This window comes from Chiloscyllium plagiosum, chromosome 34 (genome assembly GCF_004010195.1).
Source record: "Chiloscyllium plagiosum isolate BGI_BamShark_2017 chromosome 34, ASM401019v2, whole genome shotgun sequence".
In the NCBI taxonomy this organism is placed as follows: domain Eukaryota; kingdom Metazoa; phylum Chordata; class Chondrichthyes; order Orectolobiformes; family Hemiscylliidae; genus Chiloscyllium; species Chiloscyllium plagiosum.
The window spans coordinates 25,946,095-25,967,191 of NC_057743.1; the positions used below are offsets into that span (position 1 = coordinate 25,946,095).

The 21,097-nt window shown below is 43.1% G+C and overlaps 2 protein-coding genes across 2 annotated transcripts in view; one reads left to right on the forward strand and one right to left on the reverse strand.

The window, feature by feature from the left end:
• Positions 1–3,271, reverse strand: part of LOC122540107 (chromodomain-helicase-DNA-binding protein 5-like) — a 20,413-nt gene extending 17,142 nt beyond the window's left edge. Inside the window, exon 1 of the mRNA XM_043675417.1 lies at positions 3,232–3,271. Within this exon, the coding sequence (XP_043531352.1) occupies positions 3,232–3,271 (40 nt within the window). The remainder of the gene's footprint in view (positions 1–3,231) is intronic.
• A 3,248-nt stretch (positions 3,272–6,519) lies between these two features.
• klhl21 (kelch-like family member 21) lies at positions 6,520–21,085 on the forward strand. The gene is made up of 5 exons (XM_043675978.1): positions 6,520–6,825; positions 6,963–8,018; positions 12,987–13,392; positions 18,149–18,221; positions 18,616–21,085. Exons 2-5 carry the CDS (start codon positions 6,992–6,994, stop codon positions 18,919–18,921), a joined length of 1,812 nt encoding a protein of 603 aa, XP_043531913.1. The 5' UTR covers positions 6,520–6,825; positions 6,963–6,991; the 3' UTR covers positions 18,922–21,085.
• Positions 21,086–21,097: the final 12 nt, after the last annotated feature.

Sequence of the window (21,097 nt, forward strand, 5' to 3'; positions counted from 1 at the left end):
GTAATCTAGATGGAATTCGGAAAGGCATTCAACAAGGTTCCTTATGGTAGACTGATTAGCAAGGCTAGATCACATGGAATACTGGGAAAACTAGCTATTTGGATACAGAACTGGCTCAAAGGTAGAAGACAGGGTGGTGGTGGAGTGTTGCTTTTCAGACTGGAGGCCTGTGACCAGCAGTGTGCCACAAGGATCAGTGTTGGATTCACTGCTTTTTGCCATTTATATAAATGATTTGATGTGAACTTAGGAAGTATAGTTAGTAAGTTTGCAGATGACACCAAAATTGAGGTGTTTTGGACAATGAAGAAAGTTACTTCAGAGTACAATGGGATCAGATGGGCCAATGGGCTGAGGAGTAGCAGATGGAGTTTAATTTAGATAAATATGAGGTGCTGCATTTTGGAAAGGCAAATCAGAGCCAGACTTAAACACTTACTGGTAAGGTCTTGGAGAATGTTGCTGAACAAAGAGACCTTGGAGTGCAAGTTCATAGTTTCTTTACACTGGAGTCACAAATAGATAGGATAATGAAGAGGGCGTTTGGTATGCTTGCCTTCATTGGTCAGTGCATTGAGTTTCGGAGTTGGGAGGTCATGTTGTGGCTGTAGAGGACATTGACTTGGCCACTCTTGGAGTCTTAGAGTCATAGAGATGTACAGCATAGAAACAGACCCTTCGGTCCAACTCGTCCATGCTGACCAGATATCCCCAACCTAATCTAGTCCCATTTGCCAGCACCCGGCCCATATCTCTCCAAACTCTTCCTATTCATATACCCATCCTGATGCCTTTTAAATGTTGTAATTGTACCAGCCTCCACCACTTCCTCTGGCAGCTCATTCCATACATATACCACCCTCTGCATGAAAAAGCTGCCCCTTAGGTCTCTCTCTTATCTTTTTCACCTCTTACCCTAAACCTATGCCCTCTAGTTCTGGACTCCCCGACCCCAGGGAAAATACTTTGTCTATTTATCCTATCCATACCCCTCCTGATTTTTTTAAATCTCTATAAGGTCACCCAAGAGCTTCCAATGCTCCAGGGAAAACAGACCTAGCCTATTTAACCTCTCCCTATAGCTCAAATCCTCCAACCCTGGCAACATCCTTGTAAATCTTTTCTGAACCTTTCAAGTTTCACAACATCCTTTCAATCGGAAGGAGACCAGAATTGTACACAATATTCCAAAAGTGGCCTCACCAATGTCCTGTACAGCTGTAACATGACCTCCCAACTCCTGTACTCAATACTCTGACCAATAAAGGAAAGCATACCAAACGCCGCCTTCACTATCCTATCTACCTGCAACTCTACTTTCAAGGAGCTATGAACCTGCACTCCAAGATCTCTGTTCAGCAACACTCCCTAGGACCTTACCATTTAAGTGTATAATTCCTGCTAAGATTTCCCTTCCCAAAATGCAGCATCTCCCATTTATCTAAATTAAACTCCATCTGCCACTCCTCAGCACATTAACCAATCTGATCAAGATCCCGTTGTAATCTGAGGTAGCCTTCTTTGCCATCCACTACACCTCCAATTTTGGTGTCATCAGCAAACTTGCTAACTGTATCTCGTATGCTCACATCCAAATCATTTATATAAATGATGAAAAGTAGTGGACCCAGCACCAATCCTTGTGGCACTCCACTGGTCACAGGCCTCCAGTCTGAAAAACAACCCTCCATCACCACCCTCTGTCTTCTACCTTTGAGCTAGTTCTGTATTCAAATGGCTAGTTGCATGCAGTTCTGGTCTCCCTCCTATAGGAAGGACATTGTGAAAACTGAAAAGGTTCAGAAAAGATTTACAAGGATTTTGCCAGGATTGGAAGGTTTGAGGTGTAAGGAGTGGCTAAATAGGCTATTTTCCCTGGAGCGTTGGAGGCTGAAGGATAAGCTTATAGAGGCTTAGAAAGTCATGAGGGGCATAAATAAATAGGCAAGGTCTTTTCCCCAGAGTGGGCAAGTCCAGAATTAGAGGGCATAGGTTTAAGGTAAAGATATAAAAGGGACCTAAGGGGCAACATTTTCACGGAGTGGTGTGTGTATGGAATGAGCTGTCAGAGGAAGTGGTGAAGGGTGGTAGAATTACAACATTTAAAATGCATCTGGATGGTTATATATGAATAGGAAGGGTGTAGAGGGATATGGGCCAAATGCTGATAAATGGGACTAGATTTATATAGGATATCTGTAGGCATGGACAAGTTGGACCAAAGGGTCTGCTTCCATGCTGCATATCTCTGACTCTATGACTGTAAAGGGCAGGGTAGATAAGAAACTATTTCCACTAATTGGACATTCTAGAGTTGGGGGCATAATCTGAGAATTGGAGCCAGACCATTAAAGAGAGATGTTTAGAAGCTCTTTGACACACAAAAGGTGGTTACATTTGGAACTCTTTTCCACAAGGGCAGTTGATGCAGGATCTGTTGTTAATTTTAAATCTGAGCCAGTTTTTTTTTTAATGAAGCAAAAGTATTCAGAGATGTAGGTCCAAGGCAGATACATGGAGTTAGACCACAAATCAGCCATGATCTCACTGAATGGTGGTAGCAGTTCAAAGGGGCAAATAGTTTACTCTTGATCCAATGATCCAATGTGAAATGTTGCTTGAAATAAAGTTTCACTTTGTCTCAATTCCACTCACTATGTTCCCTTCTTCAAGAATCTGTGTGCCCATTGTATTAATGATAAAATAATGCACTGGTCAACTCAGAAATGCCACAATATCACTATCAGTGGGATTCCTGATAAGGAGTCAAGGTTGAAACCATCACTTGGAATCCCATTATACACTCATATGCCTAGTTTAGCAACTAACTTATGTTGTATGTCTGAAATATTTTGTCGGGTGTTTTGTTACCTTTACACTGAAGCATTCGATGTATGCTGCGTTTTATCTCAACCCTCCAGCTCCACATTGCAACAGAGAATATGGTTCACAAGTACATCTTTAGTTACAAATTCTTGAGGATGCCGCAAATAGACTGAGTAAATTAGCTGTGAAGAGTAAACAAATTGCATTTCAGATCCTTAGGATCTGGGTTAATTCAACAGCCGAATGAGGTGGTTCCTGGTCTCTTTTCCCATGTATGGTGTATTTACTCATGAAGTTATAATCTAATCCCTGCATGTCCTCGCCCTTCCCCAACTTTTGTAATGTTGAACAACCTTTGCCCTCCACAGCATGCTGTTTTAACTTATCTATTGTTGGTGGCCATACCTTGAGCTGCGTGGATTTTGAGCTCCAGATTTCCCTCCATACAGTTTGCTGCCTCTCCAATTGAAGGCCATCTGAAACCTGCATCTGAATAAAGCTTTAGTTACTTATCTTAGTATCTCATTTGTGACCTGGTGTCAGGCTTGTCCTCGTGAAGTCAGTGTACAAGTTATTTCTGAGAGTGAGATCTGCAGTAAGTTATTGGATTTGTTTATAACTTGTGCTAATGATTTTAAAATACTTTGTTTTATTTCTGTATGAAACCAAATTCCTGGTGACAGCATGATGACTCATGGCTGCATGTGGTCTGTGTGCTGCGGTTGGATATCTGCCCTTCCACTCTTTTGATTTGTGTATGTGTGTATATATAGCTATGGGGAACTCTTGATTAGGTTTTCTGTACATGAGATCTACCAAGTTTGTTGCCAGGGAAAAGATCTGAATGAGTTCAAAACCCATTTAAAAAAGGGGTAAATAATGCAAGTTTGATCTGGATGCCAATTATCTTGTGCCTGTCCTGCATTCTGTGAAAGTCTCGACTGCCATGGGCTGTATTCAAGCAATGAGTCATCACCATTCAGTCCCTTGTACAAGAAATCCTAGCCAATATGATTGTGGAGGTAGACCATAGCTGACAAGCCTGATCCTCTCCTCATCCATTGTCCCCAGGGTGAGATAGTAATCAGATCTAGTAACTACTCTTCATGGCTGACAGATGCTCAGACATGTTATATCTCCCTTCCCACCAAATTTTATCCTGATTTGGCACAGAACAGGAATTCAAACCTAAATAATCTTTTTGTGCAAGGATCAGAACTGCAGCACTTTAGAGCTATTGTTTCATAATGAAATAAATTTACAAAATGGTCTATTGTTGGTCCAGATGTTCTGCTTTCTGTTGACTGGGATCTAACTATTGCCCCTCATTTTGCACTCTGTATTTCTCCCTTGGCTGCAGGTCTGATGCTATTTTGCAGATTATAATTTTCTGCTCCCTGACAGGAAAGTACCAAGTGTGCATTTTCCTAACTCTGCCACTGAGCTGAATTTCACGGAATACAGGAGGACCTTTGCTAAAGAGTAAAGTCTTTTATCGGTGTTTTAAAATTTCATGCCAATGGTTCAATGTTTCACTGCTGAGACTGAAATCTATAGTGTTCACAGTTAGATTGTAAACTAATTATTGTGAACATCCTCAGTAGACATTCAGACCATCAAGAGTGTGAAGAAGGTATTCTCCAGGATGATGCCAGGTGCGGATTTAGGAAATTATAGTAATGAGGAGAGGTATGAAAGACTGGGGTTATTTCCACTGGAATAATGAAGGCTAAAAAGTGATTTAATACATTTAGAATTCTGATTTTGATAGGGGGAGTGGGATTATTTCATTAAACAAAGTAGTACAGATGTTGCAAATCTGAAACAAAAACAGAACAAACTGGAGAAATTCAGCAGGTCTGGCAACATCTGTGGAGAGAAAGAAGGGTCACTAGACTCAAAATGTTGACGGTGCTTTTTCTCCACAGATTTCTAGCTCCCATTCAACTCCCATGTTTTGAATGTAATCTGGCTAAAAATACTGAGGGAATGCTGTACTGGAGATGTCTTTTGGAATTAACTTTTGAATCAAGGCCGTACCTTCTGTACTAATAGATTTTAAAGGATCTTGTGATACTGTTCAAATTCTTCAGGTTTTGAGCAAAGAAGTTGGAGAGGAAGGATGAATCGATACAAGTTTGTACAATGACTTGTGATACAATAACTGAGCTGTTTGTGCTTGCACTGACAGTGTTTCTTCCTCCTACACTGGCCAGGTCACCGTCAACCAGGGCAACGTGGAGCCTCTGGCCCAGGTCGCTGACCTCTTCCAGTTCCCCTCGGTCAAGGAGGTGTGCTGCGCCTACCTGGAGCAGGAGTTTGCCAAGGCCTACACCTGCCGCAGTATGGCTGAGAATGCTGAGCGCTTCATCCTGCGCCACATTGTCAGACAATGTTTAAAAAGTTTTGCATTTATCTATTTCCCAACCGCAGTCCCTCCCAAAGTGTTTTGCATGCAATAAAGCTATTGTTATAATGTGCAGAAAGTTCCCATGAATAGCAGTCGTAGTGACCAGGTTTCTTTTTGTTCATAATGTTAGTTGACTTATTAAATATTGGCGAAGATGCTTTTGTCCTATTGCAGATGCAACTGTATTCAAGCAATGAGTCACCACCATTCAGTCCCTTGCACAAGGAATCCTAGCCGATATGATTATGGATGTAGACCATAGCTTACGAGCCTGATCCTCTCTTCATCCATTGTCCCCAGGAATGCAAGATAGTAATCAGATCCAGTAACTACTCTTCATGGCCATCAGTTGTTCAGAAAGTTATATCTCCCATCCCATCAAATGTTATCCTTATTTGGCACAGAATAGGAATCCAAACCTAAATAATCTTTGTGAAGGTCATTGGCTGGGCCAGCATTATGTTGCCCATTTCTAATTGCCCTCAAAAGGTGGATGAGCTGCCAACTTGAACTACTGTAGTTCATCTGGTGTGGGTATACCATGTTGCTGTTGGGAAGAGCATTCCCGGATTTTGACTCACTGATCGTTTCGAGACAGGTCAGTGAGTGGGTTGCAGGGGAACTTGAAGGTTTTGGAGTTACCATGTTTCTGTTGCCCATGTCATTCTTGATGGTAAAAGTTGTGGGTTTGGAAGCTGCTGCCTATGGAGACTGAGTGAGTTACTGCAGTGCATCTTGCGTTTGTACTGCAGCTACTGTGAATTCATGGTGGACGGAATGTTAAAAAGTAGATTGCTTTGTTGCATTGTTTCTTGTATTGTTGCAGCTGAATTCATACTGTCAAGTGGAGAGTATTCCACTACTCTCCTGACTTGTGTCTTTTGACACTGAACAGGCTTTGGAGACTCAGGATGTGAATTACTTGCTGCAGAATTCCCAGCTTCTGCTTTGCTTTTGGAGCCAAAGGGGTTTATTTCCCTTTTGTACTTTGAAACATCTTCTGGCACAGTTTCACACCCACCTGAGAGAGCAGATAAGACCTCAGGCTAACAGTATTGAACAATGTGCTTGAGTCTCTGGGGTGAGACTGGAATCCAGAGTGTGATGACAAGAGTGTGATATAGGGGAAAGTGAGGACTGCAGATCAGAGCCCAGAATGTGGTGCTGGAAAAGCGCAGCCGGTCAGGCAGCATCCAAGGAGCAGGAGAATCAGGCCTGATGAAGGGCTTGTGCCCGAAACGTTATTCTCCAGCTCCTCGGATGCTGCCTGCCCCGGTTGTGCTTTTCCAACCCCACACACTCAACAAGAGTGTGACATAAAGTGAGGGCTGCAGATGTTGGAGATCAAAGTCAAGATTAGTGTGTTTTCCAGCACCACTCTAATGTTGACTGTGATATACTGTGCCTAGAGGGGCACGTTTAACAGAAAGCGCGACATTGGCCATGCTGCAAAACCATTCACACCAATGCTGATGTTTGTAGTTCTTCCCTGATAGGGAGGGTACGAGCATGAACTCGCATTGTGACTGAGCTGTGGGAGTATGGGGTTGTTGAGAGGCTGCGTGCAGCCAAGATTCAATCCATTGAAAGTAAATGTCAAGATGATTTGCAGTCAGCACCTGGCTCCTCTCCTGATATACATGACACTCTGTGTGACCGGCTGCGTGCTATAAAGCTGCAGAACGGACCACTCCTGCCTCAATCTTCTCGCTCTCTCTGGTTACAGATGCTTTGATCTCCCCGACGGTCGGAAGCATGGACAGGCCTAGCACGCTGACTCAGACCTCGGTGTTGCCTTTCTCCGACCCCGATCACGCCCTCCACATCCTGCAGGGCATCAACGAGCTGCGGGTGGAGGGCAAGTTCTTCGACATGACCCTGTCGGCGGACGGCCAGGATTTCCCGTGTCACCGGACGGTGCTGGCGGCCGCCAGCCACTACTTCAGGGCCATGTTCGCGGGCCGCCTGAAGGAGAGCTACGCCGAGCGGGTGGAGCTGCACGGGGTGAAGTCCCCGATCCTGGGCCTGCTGCTGGATTTCTCCTACACCGGCCAGGTCACCGTCACCCAGGGCAACGTGGAGCCGCTGGCCCGGGCCGCCGACCTCTTCCAGTTCCCCTCGGTCAAGGAGGCGTGCTGCGCCTACCTGGAGCGGCAGCTGGAAGTGGCCAACTGCCTGGAGATCCAGGAGTTCGCCGAGGCCTACGCCTGCCGCGGTCTGGCCGAGAACGCCAAGCGCTTCATCCTGCGCCACATCGTCGAGCTGTCCGCCGAGAAGGAGTTCGAGGCCCTGCCGCAGCGCCGGCTGCTCGAGTACCTCTCCGATGACCGGCTGCACGTCGACAAGGAGGAGGCGGCCTACCAGCTGGCCCTGCGCTGGGTCAAGGCCGACCCCAAGCGGCGCCTCCGCTTCTGGCCCGAGCTCTTCGAGCACGTGCGGCTGCCGTTTATCCGCCGCTTCTACCTGCTCGCGTACGTGGAGAGCGACCCGCTCGTCTACTACTCACCCCGCTGCCTGCAGCTCATCCACCAAGCGCGGGCCTTCCAGTCCTCCGAGTACGACCGCCACGACTACCCGTGCGAGAGGATGAGGGCCCGGCCCTCCACCGGCCTCGCCGAGATCCTGGTGGTGGTCGGCGGCTGCGACAAGGACTGCGACGAGCTGGTCACCGTCGACTGTTTCAACCCGCAGACCGGGCACTGGCGGTACTTGGCCGAGTTCCCCGATCACTTGGCCGGAGGCTACAGCATCACCGCCTTCGGAAACGACATCTATGTGACCGGTAAGGAAGAGGGCCTTGTCCTATCGGCCGCTGAACTACTTGAGTCTGGTCCCTGTTGCCCAGGGAACAGGAGTAGGCCTATCTCTTCCCTCTCTCCCAATTCCATTAAAGTATCTTTATTTCCACCCCATGCCTTTAGGCTCCTGAGGCAGATACAATATGTATTTATGTCCGTTTCCATGACCAGTTTTCCAGCTTGTTGCCTAAAGCTAGAGTGAAGGTAACCACTCTGCATCAAGCATGCTTGACCAGGAGACGCTACCGCTTTTACCACTTGCCATAGGTGAACAAAAACAATTTACAAGTTGATAATCATTCTGTTTCACTGCATGATGAACCTACTTTCTGTCACCATCACATCCTGAAGTGGGACATGAACCCGGAGCTTCTGGTTCAAACTTTAGGCTGGTAGCCACTGCTTTAAAATATCTTTCCATTCGGTTAGAGTTACTAAGTCTGTACCACAATCTACCCTAGTCCAAATAAAAACCGAAAGAACTGTGGATGCTGTAAATCAGAAGAGAAATCAGAGTTAACATTTCGGGTCTGGTGAGGAAGGGTCACTGGACCTGAAACATTAACTCCAATTTCTCTGCACAGATGCTGCCAGATCTGCTGAACCTTTCCAACAACTTCTGTTTTTTGTTTCTGCTTTAAGCCAGCCTCTCTATCATCCTTAACCCAAGAAAAATCCATCTCTGACAACACAGAAGGAATCAACCTATTGTGTCTGTCATCCCTTTAAAACACTGATAACTTTTTAGAATTAGAATTAAGTTTATTGTCATGATTTTACAAATGCAAAAAGTTTTGAAAAGTTTATGAAGTTACCACTTAACGGCACCATCTTCGATACCTGGGTACAGGACCTTTTTGAAATGAGAAAAATGAAGAAATAAAAAGTTCAGCATTACACTGTTTCAAGCATATTGTGCATGCCTCGCCTTCAGATCGCTCCTTCAGTCTGTGCCAGCCTCAACCTGGAGCTGCCTGTTCTCTGCCATAGCAGATGCTGGGAGACCTCACCCTCCGCCACATTGGGCCCACTCGCCCTGCGATGGCTCAAATCCACTGCGCTGGGTTCACACTCCTCCGCACTGCACAGAATGTAAGTAAATTAAAATACAAAAAAAATGTTTAAAATGCCCAGAGCAGATAAGTCCTGGGCAGGATCCTGCACACTCCACTACTATTTCACCACCGGCTTGAAAGTTTCAGCTGGTCCTCAGTACTGAAATGAAATAAATTACATGGGTCATAGAAATAAGTGAAAATTGCTTCCTCATTTTACTTTTAGATTAGATTAGATTCCCTACAGTGCGGAAACAGGCCCTTCGGCCCAACCAGTCCACACCGACCCTCCGAAGAGTTACCCGCCCAGATCCATTTCCCTCTGTCTAATGCACTTAGTACTATGGGCAATTTAGAATGGCCAATTCACCTGACCTGCACATCTTTGGACTGTGGGATCAAACCGGAGCACCCAGAGGAAACCCACGCAGACACTGGGAGAATGCGCAAACTCCACACAGACAGTTGCCTGAGGCTGGAATCAAACCTGGGACCCTGGTGCTGTGAGGCAGCAGTGCTAACCACTGAGCCACCGTGCTACCCCATTCTGAACAACTTGACTCTTGATGGGGAACAGGAGTTGAGATAAGCTAGGCTATTATTTAATAGAATAAATATGGAGAAATTGCTTCAGTTTACAGGAGAGTCAGTTATCATGGCACATGGATTTAAGATAATTGGTAGAAGATGGGAAATGTTATGTTATGATCTGGGATGGTGTTGTCTTAAAAAATTGGTGGAAGCAGCTTAAATACTTGAAAAGAAAGATGTTGGTCTCTGGGGAAAATTTCAGGGTAGTGGGACTAACTTGAATAGATTTTCAAAGAATCTGTGATGGGCCCAATGACTTTGTTTCTGGATTCCATCGCTAAAAGAAGTAGTTTTACTCTATATTAAATCCCTTGAACATTTTAAGTATCTCAGTTAAATCACCCTTCATTCAAAGGAATACAATGTAAGAGAGAATTTCCCCTGCTCTTCAACAACATGAAGTGGAGTCTTTGAGAACAATTGGAATTTTCTTTCTTTTCAGGGTGATGAATCTGGCATTTTTAACAGAGTGCTGTTAGGGCTGGGACTTTAAGAGTATTCAAAGCTGAGATAAGCCAATTTCTAATTGTTAAGGGAATCTAGAGTTTTAGGAAAAAAGCTCCTATATCTTATGACCTAACAAGACTCAAGTATTGTATGAATGACTGCACCTCTGACAGTGCAGGACTCCTTCAGTACTGGCACTGGGATGTGTGTTCAAGTACTTGGTTGTAGGTTCAAGCCTCAGTCCTTGGTTCCAGGGCTAGAGGCTAACACAGGGCACAGCTGACACTTGGGTCAATCATAGAGATGTGCAGCACAGAAGCAGATCCTTTGGGCCAATTCACCCATGCAGACCAGATATCCTGAAATAATCTAATCCCATTTTGCCCATATTCCTCTTAAAACCTTCCTATTCATATACCCATTCAGATGCCTTTTAAATATTGCAATTGTACCAGCCTCCACCACTTGTTCTGGCAGCTCATTCCATTCTCATACCATCCTCTGCATGAAAATGTTCCTCTTAGGTCCCTTTTAAACCTTTCCCCTCTCATCCTAAACTTGCACCCTCTAGTTTTGGACTCCCTTAAACACTATCACTTCACAAACCTGATATAATGAATACAACATACAGTAACAGATATCGAAAGTAAAAACGGTTGAAGATATTTGAATAGTTGTGGGTAACAATGTGAGTGTTGCTGGGAAGGCTGTTATTTATTCTCTATCCCTTGCTGCTGAGTGTGCTTTAGCTTCACAGATACTCTAATGGCCCAATCAAAATCCAAACTATGTTGGGTATCCATTCACTTATTAAGCAGAGACTATCTTAAAGATGGCTAGGCAGAATTCTGCATGTTTTTTAATAACACGGTGCAGTGCACTGGCAAACTATAACTTTAGAACTCGTTGGATCTGTCCTGGTTTTCATGCTGAATTCTAGGTGCTTTGAGGTTGCTGAAGGTGCAGTCCCCCAGTGACATTGATGGGAAATGGTGTTGTATTTCAGTAGTCCCAGTCTGTGTCAACTCTACGTATATATCATGTCAACATGGCAGATCATACAGCTATTTTTAACTGTGTGAAATCCTTGGTACTGAGAATTTATTTATAATTAGCAACTACCAGTGAGGCAAGATGTAAATTACACCTTCACGGGTTAAAAATCTCTCCGTGATGGTTTGTGACCATGCTAGGCTTTAGTGGGCTATGACCTGAGGCTGTTCTCAGCTCTGACTTCTTGGGGTGCTGTGTTCTGCTGAGAGCTGCCTGCTTGCCATGTATTTGTGCCTGAACTTTGCCACTCAAGGATTGGGGGACAGCTGGGCACCCTGAGGAGCGAGTGGAATGTTAGATGTGAAATGTTGTGTCTGTGGAGTCTGCCAGAGCAACACATCCGACCCTAAGGATGTCAGAGGAGTGTTCAGAGTTGGTAATTGAGACTTAAGCTCTTGTGTTTTATAAACAAGATCATAAAGGTCAAGGAAAAAGAGGGACCTTCTTGTTTTGTTTTTCTAAAAGGCCAGGTCAAAAGCTGCATTGAGTGATTACAGAGCTGAGATTCTCAATGAAATAATGCTAGGAAGAAGGATAATGGTTTTGAGGAAAGACTGGAAATATTGGGATTGGTTCCACTTCGGTGGAAGAGCCAAGAGATTTAAGAGGGTTTTATATTAAGTAGCTTTGAACAGAATAGAAAATCCTTCTATTGTCACGTACTGCAGTACAGAAATACTGGAGTACAATGAAAAGTTTTTAAAATGGCTGCCTCTAATGGTGCTATCTTGGATACAATACCTAGGTACAGATCTTAGATAAAAGAGGAATAAAACGAAAAGTAGCAGTATTACTTAGTGTCTAAAAAATAAGTTAGAAATAAAGTCTGGTAAACAATTTCAAATAGACATTATGTTGCAGCAGCTCAGCAAGCTCATGGTCTGACTGCCCATGCCAGGCCCAGTCAACAGCTGTCCCGCTCTGCTCCAAGCTTCCAGTCCACTCCGCACCAGCACTATGCTACACCAAGGTAAGTTGCACTGCTGTGGGGCTTGGGTTTCCCCTTGTGCTGCCCTGGGACTGCTAAAAAGGAAAACAAGAACAGGCAGAGCAGAGGAGCTATATTGCTGCAAGTTTTTAGTGAACAGGGAAACCACTTCTATTCAGGGTATTCTTGATCAGGAGCATTAATTTTCCTCAGTGCAACTTAGAATACAATTTTGGAAACCTTCTTTTACACTGAAGGGCAATTGGAGGATGAAATACATCACCCCAAGGAATGGTTGAGACAGAGACTATTGTAGCCTTTAAGGAGAAGATGGGATGTGGTTCAGATTCTCGTACAGCACAGATGCAGTAGGCATAATGGCCTCTCGCTGAGCTGGAAACTGGGATGAAATGTGTTGAACTTGGTTGTGATATTAGCACCTTTCACCGCCTTGGTGTTCCAAAGAAGCTTATAGCCAATGAAGTACTTTTTGAAATGTAATATTGGAAGTTTGCACAAAGTAGGATCCCACAAACTGTAAAGTGGTGGTGACCAGATAATCTGTTTTAGTATTGTTAATTGAGAAATAAATATTTGCCAGTGACTGGGATAAGTGTGTTATTCTTCAAAGCAATTCCATAGTTCTTTAATGTCGACCTGAAAGGACAGCCAGGACTTTGGTTTAAAATTTCGTCTGAAAGATGGCATTTCCGACCGGGCAGCATATCAGAGTGTTAGCCTATAAGCCTGTTGGGTGAGACTGAACCGGTCAGATTCTGAGGTGAGAGTGCTATCCACTAGCATGGAGAATGATCTTGGGAGGGAGAGGGACAGTCAATGAGTGCTATGTCTTCATTATGTTTGTTTTTGTCCAATAGGTGGTTCTGATGGGACATCACTGTATGATTGTGTGTGGCGTTACAATTCCAGTGTGAACGAGTGGACAGAGGTTTCGCCCATGCTGCAAGCCCGAGAATACCACAGCTCTGTGGTACTCAAAGGCCATATCTACATCATTGCCCATGACAGCCTGGAGCGCTACGATCATAGCCTCGACAGCTGGGAGGCCCTGCAACCCATGCCCTATCCCATGGACAACTGCTCAAGTACAGCCTGCAGGGGAAAACTCTATGCCATCGGCACTCTTGCTGGTAAAGAATCAATGGCCATTCAGCGTTATGACCCTGAGATTGACTCATGGAGTGTTGTGGTTTGTGGTTCGTTACCTCCGTGGTCATTTGTGCCGAAGACAGTGACACTCAATGGACTAATATATTTTGTGCGGTGAGTTTAAATTGGTTACTCTGTGTGAGAAGGGCTTACTCTTCACAAGGGAACATGTGTAAACAGAATGCCATGAACCTTTTTGGAGTAAGGTTTACCCCCCGACTCTTCATGTTGCAGAGCAGCTGCAAAGGTACCTCGCCCTGGCTTGTATACTTCATGGATAAATTTGAAACTATACAACTGTGCTGCCATTACAGCATGGTTTGATCTGTTGCTAATTCCAGACATGTGTTTGCTACCCTTTCTTTTCTAGTCATTGACATGCAATCACAGGTCCACACTGTTCAGCTTCCTTTCCTTTTGATAGTTTTGCAGTTTTACGTAGATGCGACTAGATTGATCATTGATTAAGGAGAATGTTGTCTCTCCTTTGGGCTTATTTCTAGATTTTTCATAGTGATTTAATTCATTCTAGATTCCTTGTCCTATTGAGAAACATTATTTGATGGGCCAAATGGCCTTCCCCCATTGGTGTTTGACTATAGTTTTCAGTTCACCGAATGTAATGTAAAGTGGGTGTCCAAATGCTTTCATTTTTCAACTGTCAGTGTGAAGGGCAAGGCTGTAAGTATAGGGAATGCTGGATGACTAGAGAAATTGAGGCTCTTGTCAAGAAAAAGAAGTCATATATGAGAGAGGAGAGAGGCAGCTGGAATCAAGTAAAAATTCCTAGAAGAGTGTAAGAGCAGAAGGTGTATACTTAGGAAAATAAGGAGGGCAAAATGGGGATATGAGATAGCTTTAACTAATAGACCTGAGAATCCAAAGATATCTATTAATACATTAAGGACAAAAAAGTAACAAGGGAAAGAATAGGTCCCCTTAAAGATGAACATGGCTATCTGTGGAACCACAGGAGATGGGTGAGACACTAAACAAATATTGTGCGTCAGTATTTACTCTGGAAAAAGGCATAGCTAGGGAGCTTGGGGAAATAAACAGTGCTGTCTTGAAAAGAGTTCATTTTACAGAGGAGAAAGTGCTGCATGTCTTAAAATGCATAAAAGTAAATAAATCCCCAGGATGTGATCAAGTATTTCCCAAAACCTTGTGGGAATCTAAAGAGATTGCTGGGCCCCTTGCTGCAATATTTGTATCGCCAATAGCCAATAGGTGATGGAGAACTGGATGTTGGCTGATTTGTGACCTTACTTCAGAAAGGCTGTAAGGAAAAGCCAGGGAACTATAAACCTGTGAGCCTTGGGTCATTGGTAGGTAAGTGAAGGGGATTCTGAGGGACAGGATTTACATGCATTTGGAAAGGCAGGGACTGATGAGGGATAGTCAATATGATCTTTTGCATGGTAAGTCATGTCTTTTGAAGCGATGACAAAGAAGATTGTTGAAGGCAGAGCGGTAGATCTTGTGTAGATGGACTTCAAGCATTCAACAAGGTTCCACGTGGTAGTCTTGCTAGTATGGTTAGATCATGTGGGATCCAGGGGAGCTAGCTATTTGGATACAAAATTGGCTTGAAGGTAGGGGATAGAGGGTGGTGGTGGAGGGTCATTTCTTGGATTGGAGGCCTGTGACCAGTGGTGTGCTGCAAGGGTCAATGCTGGGTCCACTGCTTTTTGGCATTTATATAAATGATTTGGATGTCAATATAAGAGATATGGTTAATATGTTTACAGATGACACCAAAATAGATGTTGTAGTGGACAGTGAAGACATTATCTCCCAGTCCAAGGAAATCTTGGTCACTTGGGCCAATTGGATAAGGAATGGCAGATGGAGTTTAATTTGGATAAATGTGAGGTGTTGCATTTTGGTAAGGTAAACCAGGGCAGGAAATGTACATTTAATGGCAAGGTCCTGGGGAGTGTTGCTGAACAAAGAGACCTTGGGGTTCAGGTGCATAGTTCCTTGAAAGTGAAGCCCCAGTTAGACAGGGTGGTGAAGAAAGCATTTGGCGCACTTGCCTTCGTTGGTCAGGACATTGAGTATGAGAGTTAGGGCGTCATGTTGTAGCCGTATAGGGTTTTGGTGAGGTCACTTTTGGAATACTGTGTACAATTCTAGTTGCCCTTCTATAGGAAAGATGTTTTTAAATTTGAGACAGTGCAGAAAAGATTTATAACGATGTTGCTGGGACTGGAAGGTTTGAGCCAAAGGCTTTTTTTTTCCCTGGCGTGTCAGAGGCTGAGAAGTGACTTCGGACATTTATAAAATCATGGGGCAGCATGGAGAGGGTGAATAGCCAAGGTCTTTTGGATGTGGATATTTGTGCGCGAGTCCAAACTAGAGGACGTAGTTTTAAGCTAAGAGGAGAAAGATTTAAAATAATCTGAGGAATAACTTTTTCCACACAGAGGATGGTGCATGTATGGAATGAGCTGCCAGAGGACGTGGTGGAGATGGGTACAATGACAATATATGAATAGGAAGGGTTCAGAGGGACATGGGCCAAATGCTGGCAAATGAGACTAGGTCAGATTGGGATGGTTGATTGGCACAGATGAGTTGGACCGAAGGGTTTGTTTTCTTCCTATATGACTCTGAAATCATTTTCAAATGGCTGTGTCTCGATATTAAATCACAGGTTCCCAGCAAACCTCTATGGGAGGTAGGCGGTGAGGTTTATACTAGTGACTCACAGACTTGCGTCATTTCTGGTATCTGTTCTGCATTTTCCTCCTCTTACCTTGCCGTATCCAATTGTAGCTGGTCTTTCATCACCAGAGCAAGAGGTGTCTGAAACACTACCCATGATCCTTGGGAATTGTTTTCTGGACCAGCAAATTCTATTGAATCTTCACTTCTTTTGTCAACTGATTTATTGTAATTCAATTAGTCTTAACATTTGGGAAGGGCTGTTTCTTTGTGAAAAGATCAAAATTTCCATTTATGTTAGCATTTATATTTGTGTCTTTTAGCCATCTCAAAGCCCTTCCAGCCAATGTTGTAATTTTTAGAATGGTACAGCACAGAAGGAGGCTATTCAGCCCATCATGCCTTCACGAATCCTTTTGAAGAGCAATCTAGTTAGTCCCACTCCCTCACTAGTTTCCCAGATTCCTGCAGATCTTCTCCTCTGTACTTATCCAATTCATTTTTGAAAGTTACTACTGAATGTGTATCCAGCACTATTAATATTTTCCAAATCCTAACCACATTCAAGGTAATTTTCCTTCTGCCGTTCACCTTTAAATCTGTGTCCTCTCATTAAGTCTTAAGCCAATGGAAACTGTTTTTCTTTTTCAACTCATTATTAGAAATTTCTGGCTAAATTCTAACACTGAATTCCAAGATCTGTTGATATTAGCAACGTGAAATACTTGAGAGTTAATGGTGACTGATTCACACGCTGTGACCTGTGTCTATTCTGTTCACCCAAGTGATCCAGTGAAGATGTGAATCTTTGATAGAGCAAATCTAATTGGTGGTCAAACACTAACTGCTTCCTGTCCCCTGCCCCATTTATTATTATCCCCGCCAAGATTGGTCAAAATGACATGAATCCGAGAAACCCAGGCTAGGCCCAATGTGCAGCCTGAAACGTAAAGCTCTCCTACACTGGGACAGCTCCCATTGAGTGACTCTGGTTGCCTGGTTTCCATTGACCAGACTATGCAATTTGGGGGCATTCAACGTTTGGTTAAATTTTTCATCTGTAGTTCAATGATCTTGACCTCTTATCATTATCTATTTCTTTTTAACATAAACAGCTGTGTCTGTTTCATGGCAGTATTCAGCACAGATGAATTCAGTTCATCATTCCTCTGCCATTTCTTCAAAAAAAACTCTCCAATTAGTCTGCTGCCCTGACCTTTCACCACTATCTGACCGTTTTTTTTTCTTTTCAAGCATTTAGCCAATTTCAGTTTTGAAAGTTGCTACTGAATCTGGCAGTGAAATACAGATAACAACTTGTTTTGCAGAAAGAAAAAAACTTCTCCTTGTCTCCCTTTCTGTCTGGTCACCCAATGGAAGGAATGAGGAGCTGCTGTACCACCTGCTGCTGTCAGCCACAGTCAAGCACTCACCCAGTAAACAACTGGACCTGAATTAATTGGAGACAGGGTGTTTGTTTTCCGACATGAGCAACAACCGTTATCTAATCATGTTGCTTACTGCATGAATTCTGATTCATAGTAACTTTGTTTTATCTGCCAGCTTTCTTCCTCCTCTCTTGAAGCTTGCTTGGCTACAGTTCCATATGTGCCAGTACCTCTCTTCAGTTGAGCCCATACACTGATTATCATGGGTCACAGAATCGGAGGTGTTATAGTCTAAATTTGAATGTAATATTCATACGTAGTTTTATGGGGGGTTGCCACAAGAATGCTCTCACTGTCTGTCACTCGCACTCACACACACTGTAGCCTAGAATCATACAGTGCAGAAACAGACTTTTCAGTCCAAATCAATTGTGCCAACCAGTGCAGTGGTAGTGTCCTTATCTCTGATCCATGAGGCCTGGATTCATATTTTATTTGCCCCAGAACTGTGCAATAACATCTCGAACAAGTTGATTGGAAAATATCTATGATAGTGACTACACTTCAACACTGCTTCATTGCTTGTAAAATACTTAAAGATATCGAGGCTGTGAATTATTCTGTATAATTTTTTTTCTCTCTTAGAACAGGATATAATATGAGTAAAATACAAGGCATGGGTTGTATTGAAGAGTTTTATGCAGACTGACTTTTTGTGGATACATATTCTGTCAAGCTGTTACGCTCATGGTTATATCCTGGTGGCATCTGGTTTGATTGCTAAACACACTGTCTTCCTCTTTTCTCCACAGGGATGATTCTTCAGAGGTTGATGTGTACAACCCAACAAAGAATGAATGGGACAAAATTCCACCCATGAATCAGGTAGTGTGTGTGTGTTTTGGAAGTGGGGAGGCAGATGTATGTAGGGTGGATGGTACAGTGTGACCAGCTACATTCAAATTGGGTGACATTTTGCAATCAATCTGAATTGAACCACCTGAGTCCCAGCATGTAGTAAGAGCTGAGCAGAGTAGGAGGAATAGGGAAAGGAAAACTGGGTGGTTGGAGGTGAGGTGGATGGGAAAGACCAGAGTGTACATGTGGACGAAGTTGCAGAGCTGAGAAAGCCATGGAGGAATTTGAAATATAGGATGAAAATTCCGAAACTAAGCATGCTGCATGGCTGAGGTATATCCCTCCTTTTAGTCTCTGTACTTTGTAGAATGCTTCCTTATTTTGAATGTGTATGTTCAACGATGTTTTCTCTGCACTGCAGGTCCACGTTGGTGGCAGTGTGGCTGCCCTGGGAGGAAAGTTGGTGGTTTCTGGCGGCTATGATAACACATTTGAACTATCCGATATAATCGAAAGCTATGACTTTCAGACTGGTTCCTGGAGTGTAGTGGGGCGACTCCCACAGCCCACCTTCTGGCATGGAACTGTCAGCATCTTCCGACAGTTCATGCCCACCGCCCAGGTTACCTTTGAAGGGACCCTGAATGACAACCATAACAATGAAATAAATGCTCTGAACTTAGCTCGGTATCGAAGACACCTTCATAATGAGAACCTCCGCCTATAGCACTGTCTAGACTGGAGTGAAGACTAATATCTCCTACAGTGAAATCTGCTTGGATTCTTTCCAAAACCAACAGATTTGTAACACGTTACAAAAGCTCACCATCTAATTCTGTACTGGCTCGTGTCAATTGGACAATGACCTTTCCCGGTTTATTGAAAAGATCGTCCCTGTTGGACCAAAAGTAGTCACTTCTCCCAGTTGGATTGGGTTTTGTCTGAAATTGCTCATCTTGACACAACTGTGTCATTCATTGTCTGCTGGCTATGTTTAGTCTGGCAGGTTTCACTGTATCTGTTGACCGATTCTGTTAGGAGATGCGACAATTTTGTCTTCTCCTTTGGACACGTGCTTGTTCCTAAGCATTGCTTGAAAAATACTTGCTTTTACGTAACGTCAGATCACATTGTAAAATGCTTCACTTGCAATTATTTTACTTTCGAAGTGCAACAATGTAAGAAAATAAGGTAGCCGTTCTGTACACAGCACGAACACGTGAACAGCAACAAGGTTAATGTGGTTTTACTAGTCGTATTGAAGGACAAGTATTGGAGAGAACCAGACAGCCAGAGAACTCTTCAAGTTGTCCTGTCGGTTCCTTGAGGCTCTTATCTGCCCAGGCAGACAGAGGTTGAGTGTACATACTATTTTGTTTTCTATTTTGTTCCAGCCCTGTGAAGTCAACTATATTTTTACTGATTTTAAGTTTTCTACGAGTGTGTTGGGATACAGTGAAGAACCAGGTGAACACTATGTGCTATTTACTGGGTTTTAATGAAGACATACAATGTAGTGTTTAATGTTTACGCAAAGAAGTCACAATGTGAGTTCCAGTTGGAAGGTATGCTAAGTGTGTAAAAGGATTGGCAATGACTAGCTCCAGAAAAAGCTTGCCAACAGCCCTTTGATTTTACTGATTGCTACATTTTAAGGCTGGATCTAACCTGATTAAAATCTGACACCAAGTGAGCAAATCTGTACAGTGGAGAAAGCTCGTTTGGAATGTGGAATTGGGGTCATGTTGCCTTGGATATGGCAAGTTGGTACTGGTGCACTTTAATCCTACGGGATGTCTTTTAATTTGCCTCAAATTTGCTGCCCCATTACCAACCCCACCCTCTTTAGCAGTAGCAGGCTTGTTAGAATTTCATAAGGGTAAAAAAAAACATTCAGTTTTGGTAGGAAAAATACATATCAAGGAGTTCCACTCGATTTTCTAGAAACACTGCCAGCTTGTTCCAAAATAGCTCATCCACTCCATTTTGGAGTGGACAGAAGGTATCGAATATATATATTTAGTTTTATATATATTTCTATTTATAAAACAGTAGAAATAGAGAGTTTGCAATTAAATGTTCAAGAGTCACTAATTCAGTAGAAAGATATGGTTGTTTGTTTGCAGCTTTTTGAACCTGGAAGTAAGTATTCCCAGTATCTATTTTGAGGTAACTTGGATCGAACATGAAATAAATATCATTTGCTGACATTATTCCATGTCCAATTGTTTGAAATATTTTATTTAGAAATGTGTATTTAAAAAAATAGCAGTTCTATTTTACTACCTTTTTTGCCTTTCCCTATTTGTACCCTAAAGATACTGCCTCTCTGAGGCACAGAATGCAGCAGTGATTGCCACTCGGACCTATCTTAACATTCTGTGCATTTTGGCAGGTTATTTAACTGAAAATAAGACTGAAGCTGTCCTTGTTCAGCAAATATAATTAGGAACAAGAGCCCCCCCTTTTTTTTCCCCTCCTCTCTTTTTCTCAGTCTGAGGCACTGATCAGATTCAATACAGGATGGCTGAGTTAAGTTTGATGTACAAAGCAAGGATAGAACTGATGCTTTTGTTGATTTTTGTCAAGCTGAACTCAATTTGGATAAACTTTCAGATGTTGGAGAATGGGCAGTTTCATTTTTTATGTATATACCTGAATCTGAATAAAATCTCCATTTAATATTGAACCTAAAAATGGTCACCTTGAAGGAGAAAATTAATACATTTTAAAGGTAGGACATTGTAGTTTCCCTTTCCAGATTCTGTAAATTCTAAACACTTCCTGGTTTTTTCTTGTTTTAATGCGTGTTATTTTGTTTGATGTGTTGTAGCTTATTGTACACAAACTTTACATTGAGAAGTTGTATCACACAAAATTCACTAAAATAAAATGTCTACTCT

Bases quoted from the DNA above. Each gene is read 5' to 3' on its own strand.
- klhl21 (XM_043675978.1), top strand. From the start codon at position 6,992: ATGGACAGGCCTAGCACGCTGACTCAGACCTCGGTGTTGCCTTTCTCC. The intron at 8,019-12,986 runs GTAAGGAAGAGG...TTTGTCCAATAG, and splicing joins AAACGACATCTATGTGACCG to GTGGTTCTGATGGGACATCA. The intron at 18,222-18,615 runs GTAGTGTGTGTG...TCTGCACTGCAG, and splicing joins AAATTCCACCCATGAATCAG to GTCCACGTTGGTGGCAGTGT.